Source organism: Bufo bufo, chromosome 1 (assembly GCF_905171765.1).
Source record: "Bufo bufo chromosome 1, aBufBuf1.1, whole genome shotgun sequence".
Taxonomy (NCBI): Eukaryota; Metazoa; Chordata; class Amphibia; order Anura; family Bufonidae; genus Bufo; species Bufo bufo.
This window is the reverse complement of record NC_053389.1, coordinates 384,717,685-384,733,685: the sequence shown is the minus strand read 5'-3', so window position 1 is coordinate 384,733,685 and position 16,001 is coordinate 384,717,685. Positions and strand designations below refer to the sequence as shown.

Below are 16,001 nucleotides of genomic sequence, written 5' to 3'. Positions count from 1 at the left end.
GGTCTGAGGACTGGAAGTGTGTACCACCTTCATGAGTTCCTGCATTACAGTGCAGAGTTTTTGTGCATATTTACCTGTTTTGACCTATAGCAGGCCACGAATGCACCATATATGTAAATCCACAGCATGCGCTCAAGGCTGGATGGATATTTCAGCGTGTCCACGCGGTTTTGTGAACTTCAGGCACAGATTTTTATTGTGAATTCCACAGTGTGGACACATGGCCAAACATGATTAGTTTGTAAGTTCAATCCAAATATTCAAACTATTCATGTGAATGTCCATTGTAAAAAAGTGATGTACAGAAGACTTATGCCTCTTGCACACGACCGTATGTATTTTGCGGTCTGCTAAAAACGGATTTGCAAAAAATATTAATGACGTATTTTGCGGAACGGAACAGCTGGCCCCCAATAGAACAGTCCTATCCTTGTCCGTAATACGGACAATAATAGAACGTGTTCTATTTTTTGGCGGAACGGGAATACGGAAACAGAATGCACATGGAGTACCTTCCGTTTTTTTTTTGCAGACCCATTGAAATGAATGGTTCCGTATACGGTCCGCAAAAATAACGGAACGGAAACGGAATGAATATTTGTGTGCAAGAGGCCTTAGGGGATGTTCACACAATGGATTTTGAAAACGCGCAAAAAAAAAAATCAATGCAGAATCCACACATTTTTTATAGCCAATGAGCGTTCACTTCAACGCAAAGCTGCATTTTCAGCTCAACATTTTTTGTCATGGATTTGGGCATGCTGCTTCTTTTTCACACATGCAAATGCTGCTTCCCATTGAAGTGAATGGGAGTCTGTTTTGAGGCATTTTTTTCAGCTGATTTTGAGGCAGAAACGTTCCAAAATCAGTGGCAAAAAGAGGCAGATGGATGTACATCCCAAATATGGCATCTTATTTGGTGACCAGAACACTCTGCATTAAAACTTGATTCTTATCAAAATGGCAAAAAGCAAATAAAATCTTATAACAAGAGAGATAAAGATCTGTGCGTCAGGTCAAATGTCTCCCCTGTATAATTTGTCAATTCACATCTTGATCTTGAATAACAGGGTTTTTGAGTACTAACATTCAGACCTCATGCACACGACCGTGGTGTGTTTTGCGGGCCACAAACCGCGGATCCGCAAAACAAGGATGGCGTCCGTGCGCATTCCGTAATTTGCGGAACGGCACGGACAGCCTTCAATATAAATGTCTATTCTTGTCCGCAAAGCGCGGACAAGAATAGGACATGTTATATTTTTTTAGTGGGGCCACGGAACAGAGCAACAGATGCGGGCAGCACAAGGAGTGCTGTCCGGATCTTTTGCGGCTCCAATGAAGTGAATGGGTCCGCATCCGAGCCGCCAAAACGGCGGTTCGGATGCGGACCAAAACAACGGCCGTGTGCATGAGGCCTCAGTGAAATGTTTCTAAATTGATCGTGGAAAAAAATAAGGACACCCAAATGTAAAATTTCTAGACTTTTTACCGGGCTTTTCAGGCTCCTGATATTGATGACCTATTCTCAAAAAAGGTCTTTACTATCCGATCAGTGAGGGTCCTAGACCTTAACCCCCACCAATCAGCTGTTCCCTGCAGCCTCTGGCGCCGGATCTAGCAGTTTGAACGGAACAGGATTCACAGCTCTGTTCAAATTGTGGTGGCGGGATTACTGCAGCTCACCTACCATTGATGTAAAAGTGCTAGTTCCAGCATTGGAGGCTGCAGGGAACAGCAGATTGGTGGCACTGTGGTGTGTCATACCTTCGCCAATTAGATATTAATGACCTATCCTGAAGACAGGTCATGAATATGAGGGGCCTGGAAAACCCCTTTCACTGTGGACTTTCACTAGTGGGTCTTCATGCAAACAGTATGTAAAAGTCACTGAACAAAAACAATAGAAAATCGAGTACTCGAAGAACCAGAATCATTTTCTTGCTATATGGTCCACTTTTAGTTCATCTTTAAAGGGGTTGCGCCATTTAATGAACTTATCCCCTAACCACAGAATAGGGAATAAGCAATGATTGGTGGGAGGTCTCTACCGATCATGATGTGCTGGTATGATTGGAGTTGCATGTCAAGCATGCGCGATGTCATTCCATGCATTCTCTATGGGGCTGATTACAGCAGTCCTTTAAGGGCAACGCACATGCTCAACCTGCCACTCTATTCAGACTGGAGAATAGCGATCCTGTTCCTTGTGATTAGTCGGTCTCCCAGCAGTCATCTCCTACTGATAGGATGCTTAGCTCCTATCCTGTGTATGGAGAATAAGTTCAAATGTTAGAACAACACCTGTAATAAAATTGAGTATTTTTATTTTGAAGCCAGAGTTGGGGTCTGTACAATTATGCCGAAACCACCTAAAACTGACTCTGACTCCACATGGTTCCACTCATGTTCATCAGGTCTGATGCACCTGATTGTACTTTTAGATGGTTAAAGTAGTGATTGTCCCCAAAAGAAAATGACACATCCTTGCACAGTCAATTAGTTTTTCTCTTCAGTTTTATCATCTATATTTTTATACACTGTTTGAATGAAGATCAATCACTGATATGTCCACAATTACCGCAGTATGAAAAAAATAACTTCAAATGGCTGGATTTGGATGTAAATAATCTTGAAAAATCTGCGTTTTTTTAGCTTTGGAAAAGAACCCTTAAAGGGAGTGTTTCAGCAGTTTTGTCAATGCAAACTTCTAACTACAGACATAGTAAGGGGATGGGGACAGGAGGTAATACATACATCTGCCCCTGCTTGTAATCAATGGACTGCTGTAAAAATGAACTTTTTAATGCCCTCCACACGTGTCCCACAGGCTGCAGTGCTTCAGGCTCAGTGTATGAGCAGCTCCACAGCCCGTCCCCTCTGCTGTGTGACACTTGTAGCATCCAATCAGAGGCAGTTACTCACAGGAGGGGACAGGGAGCCTGAAGCACTGCAGCCTGTGGGCCTCCCCAGGTGCACTTGCCAGAGTGGTGCGCGCAGTATTCACACTTCTTTTATAGTGCTCCATTGATAAAAAGCAGGGATAGAGGTATTTATTGCCCCCTGTCCACTTTCTGTACCATCTGTTTTGCATTGACAAAACTGCTGACAGCCTCCCTTCAATAATATGTAGTTTACAAACATACTCAGGGCCAATATGAACTGTACTCAAATAATTCTTAAATCTTTATACTGCAGATTACTGGGGTGTATCTGTTACTTATGATGAGTGACTGGAGATAATTTATTCCTGGGTATTTATCCGACTGTCTTGAGTCTTCACTAAAGAACAGACAGTGTTTCACCTTTTGATTTATATAGCACTAGCTCCAAATGTGGAGGTCAACCATCAGAAAATCACCATTCCTATTGTTGAAATTGAAGGGATTTTCCAAGAATTTAATACTGATGACCTATCATCCGGATAGGTCATCAATATCAGATCGATGGGGGTCTGACACCTGGGACCCCCAACGATCAGCTGTTTAAGAAGGCAGAGGCGCTTGCAGTAGTGCTGTGGCCTTCTTCCACCTTTTCATAGTCTAGTGACTACACATTCATTGAAGTGAATGGGGTTGGGCTGCGATACCAAGCACAGCTGCTATGCAATGCTGCTATACAATCTACAGCGCTGTGTTTGGTAAGCACGGAGAAGGCAGCAGCGCTCACAGGAGAGCCGGGGTCTTTTTAAACAGCTGATCGGCAGGGGTGCCAGGTGTTGGACCATCACCGGTCAGACACTGGTGACCTATCCTGAGGATAGGTCATCAGTATTAAAGTCTTGGAAAACCCTTTTAAGTTTGTTAAACATATTTTTCAAAGAGTCCGACACCCAGAACTCTCACCGATCAGCTGTTTCAGCCTGCTCTAGCGCCAGTAAACATTAGTGTACGGAGCGGAAGCAGAAAATAAAACGAAAAATTGATTAGAAAAAATATATATACTTTGTGGTTTATATTGTTATATAGTACATATTGTAATATTGTATGTTTTTCTTTACAGATAAGGTACTTAGAAAATACATTCTGGAAAGACAGTTTCAAGACAATGCCAGAAGAGAATGTGCTTTATGGACGCTTACACATCTTTATGGACATCATTAGAAGCCCTTTAACTGGTTTCTAGTTATATATAAGACAGTCTTCTGTAATCAAGCAATATGCTTACCGCCATAGAACTGGCTGATCTTCAGAACCTGTGCACACCACAGCAAGCACTCGAGTTGTAGGGTTGCCAAATGACAGCTGGCCATAAACATAGGCATCCCAGACTGTCCAAAAGAAACATTTGGTGAATAATGAGATTCATGGGCGGAAAAAACCTAAAGAACACGGCACAATATGAAGAAAAGTAACACCATGGATAACAAGATTACAGAAAGGAAGAGCCAGGGATGATATGCCATCTTTGCACAAAGAATACCTGACGCTGGTGCCCCCATCTGTAAATCTGCAGTGCGTGTTTGGGGGTTCCTGCCCCTCTGTATGGCAGAATAAGATGGTTATGTCTCAGGGCACATACACTTTCCTCAGTTGTTTTGCTGGATTTTGGCTTATCTGGGGGTTCATAGTATTGCTGTGCTGTCTCTGTAGTTTTCTTAGGCGACGCATGAAGCGACGCAGGGAGGAGAGGCTGCGGGAGCAGAGTTTACGTTCTGTACAGATTGAGCCACTTCAGTATGAGGAATATGTCAGCAGCCCACGCATCCCTGTGGCACACAGAATCCGTGCACAAGCCGCAACTCAGCCACCACCATCAGCAGCACAAGCTCGACCATGGTCAGCCACCCGCAGGAATGGTGAGAGGGTGAAAGACAATATCATTAGATTTTCAATGCTGTGTGAAGGAACAAAATAATATTATTCTTTTTGTTTGTTCATAGGGCCTACCCCAAGTGCTGCAAACAGGGACATTCCATCCATGAGTCAAGGTGAGAATCTTCTAGATCTGAAAATATGCTTCTGGGGAATAACAAGTATTTACTAAAACGTAAAGGTAACAAGGATTTACAGTGAGGAACAGAAGTATTTGAACACCCTGCGATTTTGCAAGTTCTCCCACTTAGAAATCATGGAGGGGTCTGAAATTCACATTGTATTTGCATTCCCGCTCTGAGAGACAGAATAAATAAAAAATTTCAGGAAATCACATTGTATGATTTTTAAAGAATTTATTTGTCTTGCACTGCTGAACATAAGTATTTGAACACCTGAGAAACAGCAAGAATTCTGGCTCTCAAAGACCTGTTACTGTGCCTTTAAAAAGTCCACCTCTACTCCACTCATTAATCTAACTTAGTAGCACCTGTCCACCCCACAGTCAGTCAGACGCCAACTACTACCATGGGCGAGATAAAGAGCTGTCAAAAGACACCAGAGACAAAATTGTGGACCTCCACAAGGCTGGACAGGGCTACGGGGGAATTGCCAAGCAGCTTGATGAAAATAGATCAACTGTTGGAGCAATTGTTAGAAAATGGAAGAGGCTAAAGACGACTGTCAGACTCCCTCGGACTGGGGCTCCATGCAAGATCTCACCTCGTGGGGTATCACTGATGATAAGAAAGGTGAGCTGGTCAATAACATGAAGAGAGCTGGGACCACAGTTTCAAAGGTCACCGTCGGTAGAACACTACACTGTCATGGTTTCAAATCATGCATTGCATGGAAGGTTTCCTTGCTCAAGTCATCACATGTCCGGGCCCGTCTGAAGTTTGCCAATGACCATCTAGATGATCCAGAGGAGGCATGGAAGAAAGTCATGTGGTCAGAGGAGACCAAATTAGAACTTTTTGGTCTAAACTTCACTCGTCATGTTTGGAGGAAAAAGAAGGATGAGTTGCATCCCAAGAACACCATCCCTACTGTGAAGCATGGGGGTGGTAACATCATGCTTTGGGGGTGCTTTTCTGCAAAGGGGACAGGACGACTGCACTGAGAGGATGAATGGGGCCATTTAATATGAGATTTTGAGCAACAACCTCCTTCCCTCAGTCAGAGCATTGAAGATGGCTGGGTCTTCCAACATGACAACGACCCGAAGCACACAACCAGGATAACCAAGGAGTGGCTCCATAAGAAGCATATCAAGGTTCTGGAGTGGCCTAGCCAGTCTCCAGACCTAAATCCAATAGAACATCTTTGGAGGGAGCTGAAACTCTGTGTTGCTCAGCGACAGCCCCGAAACCTGACAGATCTAGAGGAGATCTGTGTGGAGGAGTGGGCCAAAATCCCTGTTGTGGTGTGTGCAAACCTGGTCAAGAACTACAGGAAACGTTTGACCTCTGTAATTGCAAACAAAGGCTTCTGTACCAAATATTAACACTGATTTTCTCAGGTGTTCAAATACTTATGTTCAGCAGTGCAAGACAAATAAATTCTTTAAAAATCATACAATGATTTCCAGAATTTTTTTTAAATTCTGTCTCTCACAGTGGGGATGCACCTACAATGTGCATTTCAGACCCCTCCATGATTTCTAAGTGGGAGAACTTGCAAAAATCACAGGGTGTTCAAATACTTCTGTTCCTCACTGTATGCCCGCACTGACCTGTTTCCCTGGATCATAACAGACTGGCAATGTTGTCCTTCTATATTCTGGCTGAAACAGCATAAGATAGAAAAATAATTTTGAAAATCGCTCATGCTTTATACAATTAACCCACAGGGGCATCCGTTGCATGCTCAGATGAGCTCAGCACCAGTACACCTTGCTTCACTGCGCATGTGCCTCATGCTTTTGGAGGGGCCTTGTTATTATGTACCTGACCTATAGAACATCTGTCAAGTCAGGATGAGGAATGGTCAGTGTGACTGTTCAGACAACCAGCTCCACTACCATGAGTACTTACAGGTCAGATGAATATAGCACCCAATGGGGAAGATTAATCAAAATGGTGTAAAGTAGAACAGGCGTAGTTGCCCATAGCAACAAATCAGATTCCACCTTTAATTTTCCAAAGGAGCTGTGAAAAATGAAAGGTGGACTCTGATTGGTTGCTCTGGGCAACTAATACCGTTCTACTTTACACCAGTTTCATAAATCTCCCCCAATGTTTTTTCTGTTTTACACTTTATTGTCCAGAATATGGAAGGACATCCTTGTCAACCTGTCATGTCCTGGGTAACAGGTTGCTCCTCCTGACAGGTTCCCTTCAAGCTACGATCTCTGTAACAGTGTATTGTGTGGACATGAAACTGTGTTGCAGGGTAGCAAAGCACTCACAGGCCCGTGTTCTGTCAGCTAGGTTTAGCATATAGAGCTGAGGACATGTGTTGCTAGATCGCTGCTAGCACATCCACAATATACATTTCCCATAGCTCTGAGTGCTTTTATTCAGACAAAAAAACGATTTTATATATATATGCAAATGAGGCTAGTAAGGAGCCCCACAGTTAGACTGCCGTAATCTTGCGCATGTGCGAGTACGTCGCATGTCAGTGCTAGCATAGTGTCATAACATCATCAGCACATCTAAAGGGGTTTCCCAACTATACACATTAAGGCTACATGCAAACGACCGTATGTGTTTTGCTGTCCGCAAAAAAAGAATGATGTTCCGTATGGCATCCGTTTTTTTTTTGTGGATCAGTTTTTTTTGCGGATCCATTGTAATAATGCCTATCCTTGTCCGCAAAATAGAAAAAAATAGGACATGCACTATTTTTTTTTGCGGGGCAACAGAACGGACACACACGGTGTGCTGTCCGCATTTTTTGCGGACCCATTGAAATGAATGAGTCCGCATCCTATCAGCAAAAAAAACGGAACGGACACGGAAACAAACAACGTTCGTGTGCATGTAGCCTTAGGCTGAGAGCTAATGGTGCAGTAAGTAGTTTCATGCCTATTTAAGGCCTCCTTTTAATGTTGTCTGTACACCTATACAAAATTACCCTCTGTTCTCTAACCAATGAGGGGTATTCCATGGAAACAGGAAGCTTGGGAAATACTCTTTGGGTTAAGATTCTCAACCATGTTTTTTTTTTCTTTTTACAAAGTGAAATTAATATGACCATAAGAGAAAGGAGTATGTGTTGCTTCATTCCTGTCCAACCCCTTTTTCCCTTTTTTTCCTGTCAGTTCACTGACATTTCTGAAGCCAACAAGTTGTGAGCCGTGCTTCCCTAGCTTTCAGTCCCTTTCACATGAGCTCTTCTGCTTCAAAAGAAGGGGAACCGCAGCTTGGCAGCAGTGATGCCATGCTTTTCCTAAGCTTCTATATTAACCACTTAAACCCTTACGCTTGTGGTAATACTGTGCACAGAGCTGTAGGGGCCACGGTGCAGTATTACAAAGTTATTCTCCACTGAAAGTCACACTTCATATGCTATAAATATACATCCCTAATTCCAAAAAGGTTGAGACGCTGAGTAATATGTAAATAAATGTAAATAAAAACAGAATGCAATGATTTGCAAATCTCAGACCCATATTTTATTCACATGAAAAAAAATTAACTCATTTAAAACTTGATGGCAGTACCCCATCTGAAAAAAGTTGGGAAAGGGGCAACAAAAGGCTGGAAAAGTAAGTGGTACTAATAAACAGATGGCTAAGTAGGCGAAGAAAAAGGGATTCTCTGGCGGTACTGCAAAGGAGTTATCTGCGGTGTTCATGTACATGAAAGATATAACTTTATTGATGACAGATCAAGGTGTTTTGGGGTCGGACCAAGCCCTTTGTCAGTTATGTACACTAATCTGGCAGCGCCACCAGAGAATCCATTTCTTCTTCTACTTGGCCATCTATTCACTCAGGAATCTCGATACTGGCAGGAAGCGAGTGGCCGCAAGGACTCCTCATTGTTACACGTACTATAAGCTATTGTGCGCTCAGCACAATGCGATCAGGTGAGCAGCTCTCCTTTCTCCCCTTAGCTTTACCGACCCAACAATCCTTCATATCCAGCTCTCCTCTTGCCTCTCCATAAGCACTATTAAAAAACAGCTGGAGGGGCAGTTTGCAACAAAGTAACATGAATGTGAATAAAAACAGCACATTAGAGAGGCAGAGTCTCTCAGAAGTAAACATATGCAGAAGTTCACCAGTCTGGGAAAAACTGCGTCAAAAAATTTAGGAACAATTTTAGAAAAATGTTCCTCAGCATAAAATTGTGAAGAATTTGAATATCCCACCATCCACATTACATAATGTCATCAAAAGCTTCAGGAAATCTGGAGAAATCCATGTGCGCAAGGACAAGGCTTCCGGTCAATATTGGATGCTTGTGAGCTACAGGCCCCCAGGTGGCACTACATTAAACAGGCATGAGTCTGTACTGCATCATCCATCACAACCGCATGGTTTTACAGAAGAAGAGTCATGGTGCTCACCTGGCCTGGCTGCAGTCCAGACCTTTCACCAACAGAAATCATTTGTTGCATCATGAAACAGAAAATTCGGTAAAGAAGTGTCAAGACTGTTGAGCAGCTAGATACCTACATCAGACAAGAATGGGACAACAATCCTCTCCCAAAACTCCAGCAATTGGTCTCCTCACTTCTCAGATGTTTAGACTGTTGTTGGGGTTGTAATTTGCGGAACAAATGTACCTTAAAGGGGTTATCCCATGAATAATGTAAAAAGTGAAAATCAGACATTATATACAGTAGCCCATGACAACCTCTTTCCAAGGCCTGTTTCACATCTTCATTTTGCAGAACCGTGAGTGCCGGGTGCTGCCTGAATTCCGTTCGGCCCCATTCACAACGAAAAAAATAAAATAAAAACTGTGCTAAAACAATCATTTTTTTGTCACCTTACATCCCAAAGTGCAACACTAAGCGATCAAAAGGCGTATGCCCCCCAAGATAGTACCAATCAAACCGTTATCTCATCCCGCAGAAAATGAGACCCTAACAACCTGCTGCATAAAAATATCACATGAACTAACCCCTCAGGTGGACACCGTAAAAAAAAAATCTAATAAAAACTGTCAAAAAAAACCAATTTTTTGTCACCTTACATCACAAAAAGTGTAATACCAAGCGAACAAAAATTCATATGCACCCTAAAATAGTACCAATTAAACCATCATCTCATCCTGAAAAAAATCGCCCAAAAAAAAACTATGGCTTTCAAAATATGGAGACACTTAAAAAAAAATTTTTTTTAAATGGTTTATTATGTAAAACAAACAACCCAAAAAAGTTGTCATATTTGGTATTGTTGCATCCATAACAACCTGCTCTATAAAAATAGTCAGATGTCAGATGAACATTGTAAATAACAAAAAATAAAAACTGTGCCAAAACAGCTATTTTTTGTTACCTTGCCTCACAAAAAATGTAATATAGAGCATACAAAAATCATATGTACCCTAAAATAGTACCAACAAAACTGCCAACTTATCCCATATTTTCCAAAATGGGGTATTTTTTTTTTTTTGGGAGTTTCTACTCTAGGGGTACATCAGGGGGTCTTCAAATATGACATGGCAACTTAAAAATATCCCAGTGAAATCTGCCCTCCAAAAACAACATGGCGCTCCTTTCCTTCTGCGCCTGCCGTGTGCCCGTACAGCAGTTTACAATCACAAATGGGGTGTTTCTGTAAACTACAGAATCAGGGTAATAAATATTGAGTTTTGTTTGGCTGTTAAAGGGTTAACAGCTTTGTTACTTTAAATAAAATGGATTACAATGGAAAATCTGCCAAAAAAGTGAAATTCTGAAATTTCATCTACATTTTTCTTTAACCTAAAGGGTTAACAAAGATTGTAAAATCAGTTTTGAATACCTTGAGGGGTGTAGTTTCTTCGGACCTAAACTGATCCTTGAAAAGTGGGTTTTGGAAATTTTCTGAAAATTTTCAAGATTTACTTCTAAAATTCTAAGCCTTCTAACGTCCCCAAAATATAAAATGGCATTCACTAAATTATCCAGACATAAAGTAGACATATGGGAAATGTAAAGTAATAACTATTATATGAGGTATCACTATCTGTTTTAAAAGCAGAGAAATAGAAATTTGGAAAGTTGCACATTTTTCAATTTTTTTGGTAAATTTGGGATTTTTTTTTTATAAAAATGAAAAATATTGACTGAAATTTACCACCATCGTGAAGTACAATGTGTCACAAGAAAACTATCTCAGAATGGCTTGGATAAGTAAAAGCGTTCCAAAGTTATTACCACGGCCTGGTCCTTAAGGTAAAAAATGGCAGGGTCCTGAAGGGGTTAAAGTGCAGAGGGTGCAGCAGTAGCAGAGAGTGCTGAGCCTCTGGGTGTAAAGGCAACCCCCCATTTCTCATATCGGCTTATTTGCATATGTTAAAACATAATTTTTCTTAGCAATGTGGGCACATATGAACATGGGGCCAACACAGATGCCTTCAGCACATGCAACAGATCAGCCAGTTTCATAGGTACCAGGTGACAGATGCCCTTTAACCCTTAATGTCATAATTTGCTTCTGCTATAAGAGCTAGAGCTTCAGTGTTTTGGCTTTCCAGTGATACCAGGCTCAGTATTCTAAGTATAGTATTTGGGGTGCAGCACTTGTTTGAATTTGGAAAGCAACATGATTTATGTTTATTCTATCTCTCTCCCTTACCTTTCAGCATACGGTTCCTTCCGTGTCCAGTAGTGCATGACATTGTACCTTTGGTATTAGCTAAATTCTATACCCACTTTTCCTTTGTTTTCAGCACTTTATGCTTCTTATTTAAACAGTATGACACAGGAGCATCTCTTTTTACACAGTGTATGGACAGATTAATACTGTCAAAAGGTGACTTCTGTAGAAATGCCCCTGATACCTAGTAAAGCTATTTGCCTCTTGGGAGTAAAAGCAAATGAAATCCTATTGACATAGAGAAGTAAGGTCCTCCTTTTTTGCAAGTATACAGATGAAATAAACCTTTTCACGTCAGATACTATCCATGTACCTCTGCATTTCAAATACAGTCTTGGGATACAGAATTGAGGGCCTCGTGTCCAGATTCTTTTGCGGTTGCAGAACTATTGAGATGAAGCAGGGAATCTTATATGAATATTCACTATGGAGCAAAATTTGGATTGTAGACAACCACCCACCCATTCAGAGGAGGCAGCAGTGCCACGGGCGGGTGCAAGTGGTGTCCATCTGTCGTTTTGGATTGCTGGCGGCTATATATAGCATAGACCTTAGTTCTCTCAATGTACTGTACACTAGCAAACAAGAGTTTGGACATACTAAAATGTTTTTTTGAAAGAATTGCAGTATAAACTTTATGGACAAAATTATTGGGACACGTAAGAGATTATTATTGACATCTGTTTCAAAATTCCTAGGCATCAATGTAGAGTTTGTCCCCCTTTGCAGTTAAAACAGCTTTTGCTCTTCCGAGATGGCTTTCTACAAGATTTTGTAGTTTGTCTGTGGGAATTTTTGCCATTCATACAGAAGATAATTTTTGAGTTGATGTTGGGTTTTAGGGTATAGCTTGCTGTCTCCATACAATTTAATCCCAAAGGTCTTTGATGGGGTTTAGGTCAGTGCTCTGTGCAGGACAATCAAGTTCTTCCACACCAAACTCGCCCAAATATGCTTTTATGGACCTTGCTTTGTGCACCGAGGCACAGTCATGCTGGAACAGAAAACAGTCCTTCCCAAACTGTTTCCCCAATGTTGGAAGCTTACAGTTGTCCAAAATGTCTTGGTATGCCGAAGCATTAAGATTTCCCTTCATTGTATCTCGACGCCACTCTCGTTTCCTGGCTACAGTCAATCCAGTTCAGAGGCCTCAAATCCCTCAAAATCCCCACAAACTACATCCTTTTTTGCGCCAGCTAAGCAAATGTCTTTAATAAGGCATTTAGGCCTTATGACTACCCCATAGACCTCTTGCCTGGCACCAATCCTCCACGTTGAAATATCCTCTGTCCCATCCTTATACCAACACCATGTGTATCTGTAAATCTTCTTCCACTGCTGGAGCTGAGTTCTTCTTTGTCAAGAAGAAAGATGCTTCTCTATGACTCCTCATAGATTACTGTGGTCTGATTAAGATCATAAATATCTGAACTCTTCAGCAGGATCCTTGGGGCAAAGGTCTTCACTAGACTTGTCCTGCGAGGTGCATATAGCCTGATCCACATTTGGAGGGTGACAAGTGTAAGACAGCTTTGACAACCAAGATGGTGATTACAAATACCTTTATCATACCATTTGATCTTCATAATACCCCAGCAGTATTCCAGATCTATTCCCTTGACTTGACATCTAATCAGAAGCATACCCACGCTGTCTTGCAACAGCTGTGATGTTAATTCCACATTACTTACACTCACCGTAGCTATCTCAGCTCTCCAGGCCCTTAAAGTGGCTTTTCAGGCCCTTAGGCAAGTCTTCTCCTCTGCCTCTATCATGCATTGTTCTATTAGAGACTACAAGCTACTCGCCTTCAAGTTGACTTTGGAGTAATAGAGACATCTGCTGGAGGGTGCTTGTCATCTGGTGCTTATATCTGCCAATCATAAAAATGTAACTTACTTACAGACTGCCCAACATCTGAATCCTCATCTGGCCAAATGGTCTGTCTTCATTGCCTGCTTCAGCTTCCTTCTCCACTTCTGTCCAGCAGATAAAAATATCAAGACGAAAGCTTTCTCTCAATCCTTTGATCCAGCAGAGCGCATCACTGAAACTCAGCATATTATTGACCCTACTCAAAATGCCTCAGATGCTCCTGTTCATGTGAAGGATATTCCTCCTGCAAAAATTTGTGTCTCTATGGCTCAGAGCAGACAAATTCTTGCCTGGAGTCATAAATCCAAAGTGGCGTGTCATTCTGAGTTTGTGAGACTGTGGATTAAATGTCCCATTATTATTGTGGGCCACACTTTACCAAGATGAGTTCAAAAATATTTTAATTGCCTCCTGTACCTCATGTACACAAATATAATTGCCTCCTGTACCTCATGTACACAAAATAAATAATCCCAGCAGAGACCCACTGACCTTCTCATATCTGTGCCTGTGTTATATTCTCTGTGGCAACATATACAGTGGGGAAAAATAGTATTTGAAACACTGGCGAGTTTTCCCACCTACAAAGAATGGAGAGGTCTGTCATTTTTATCGTAGGTTCACTTCAACTGTGAGAGACAGAATCTAAAAAAATAAAACCCAGAAAATCACATTGTATGACTTTTAAATAATTAATTTGCATTTTATTGCATAAAAAAAGTATTTGATCACTTACCAACCAGCAAGAATGATGGTGCTCACAGTGTCACAGTCATTACCGCTGGCTGTGACCTTCTGTCTATGCTCTCGCTGCAGCTCTGTTCCTGTGTGTCATTTGTGGTTCTTAATGGGTTAACTCTCCTGTGTGTCTATTAGGAGTTAATCCTCTCTGTCTGCTCCATGGGTGTGGCCTCTCTGCTGCACCCATGGAACCTGTATATAAGGCTGAGGTTTCCTCAGTTCTGTGTCAGCTCTCCTGGTGTGTGTTGTCTTGTCCTGCTCCTGTTTGTACTCACTCTCCCATGCTGCTGACCCATGGGATCCCTGTCTGTCTGTGCTCTGTGGGTTTCCTACTTGTTCATTCCCGTCCTCTTTGACATCCTCTTTTCTGTCTTTCTGTTATCTGTTCTGCCAGTTATGTTTTAGTTACTTTGTGTGTATTCATATGTCTGTGTTCAGCAAGCCTTTGCAGCAGAGTGGCATGCGCAAGGCCATGCAGTTTACTACTGGTGGAGCAAGTCCTTCTCTGCTCATTGCCACTCCTGCTCCCTTGCGTGAACTCCTGCTTGTATTATTAGTTGCCCTGTTTTGTATTTGCCTGTCTGTTATGTTTGCCTATGTGCCGTCGGTACCTTCTGGTACCTGTTGTCCATTCGTTCCTGCTGTCACTGTCTAGTTCACGCTCCAGAGTGGACCCTGGCAACTTCCTGCGGCAAAGCCTAACCCTACCTTCTGGGGCCCTAGTGAATACCAGGAGTTGCTTAGTCACGCCCCTCTGGAGTATTAATAGACAGTGGCGCAGTGGGGGTTTTCTCCCACTGTGCTGACGGTACATAGAGCTCATGTTTTGTCTGTGCTGCCTTCCATGTTTTTGTTTGTGCAATAAACTCTTATGTGTCTGTACCTGATTTCCGTTTATTGCTTGACGACACGGTGGTCTTTCTTGGGACCTCCAACTCGTGACACACAGACTTGTTAGTCTTTCTTTAAGAAGCCCTCCTACTTTGCATTTATTACCTGTAATAATTGCACCTGTTTGAACTCGTTACCTGTATAAAAGACACCTGTCCACACAATCAATCACACTCCATCCCCTCCACCATGGCCAAAGAGCTGTCTAAGGACACCAGGGACAAAATTGTAGACCTGCACAAGGATGGGCTACAGGACAATAAGCAAGAAGCTTGGTGAAAAGGCGAAACTGTTGGTGCAATTATTAGAAAATGGAAGAAATACAAGATGACTGTCAATCTTACTCGGTCTGGGGCTCCATGCAAGATCTCGCCTCGTGGGGTAAGCATGATTCTGACAAAGGTCAGGAATCAGCCCGGAACTACACGGGAGGACCTGTCAATGATCTGAAGAGAGCCGGGATCACAGTCTTAAAGATTACCATTAATAGCACACTACGCCATCATGGATTAAAATCCTGCAGGGCACATAAGATCCCCCTGGTCACGCCAGAGCATATCCAGGTCTGTTTGAAGTTTGCCAGTGACCATCTGGATGATCCAAAAGAGGCATGGGAGAAAGTCATGTGGTCATATGAGAGCAAAATATAACTTTTTGGTATCAACTCCACTTGCTGTGTTTGGAGGAAGAAGATGAGTACAACCCCAAGAACACCGTCCTAACCGTGAAGCCTGGGGGTGGAAACATCTTACTTTGGGAGTGCTTTTCTGCAAAGGGGACAGGAAGACTGCAGCGTATTGAGGGGAGGATGGATGGGGCCATTTATCATGAGATTTTGGCCAGCAACTTCCTTCCCTCAGTAAGATCATTGAAGATGGGTTCGTGGCTGGGTCTTCCAGCATGACAATGACCCAAAA

At 42.2% G+C, this 16,001-nt stretch overlaps 1 protein-coding gene across 2 annotated transcripts in view; it reads left to right on the top strand.

Annotated features, from left to right (window-relative positions):
* The window catches only part of PRR7 (proline rich 7, synaptic), a 106,912-nt gene that overhangs the window by 87,729 nt on the left and 3,182 nt on the right, over positions 1-16,001 (top strand). For both annotated transcript variants that reach the window (XM_040415675.1, XM_040415673.1), the window contains exons 2-3: positions 4,003-4,798; positions 4,883-4,930. In XM_040415675.1, the coding sequence (XP_040271609.1) occupies positions 4,399-4,798; positions 4,883-4,930 (448 nt within the window). In that variant the 5' untranslated portion in view covers positions 4,003-4,398. The remainder of the gene's footprint in view (positions 1-4,002; positions 4,799-4,882; positions 4,931-16,001) is intronic.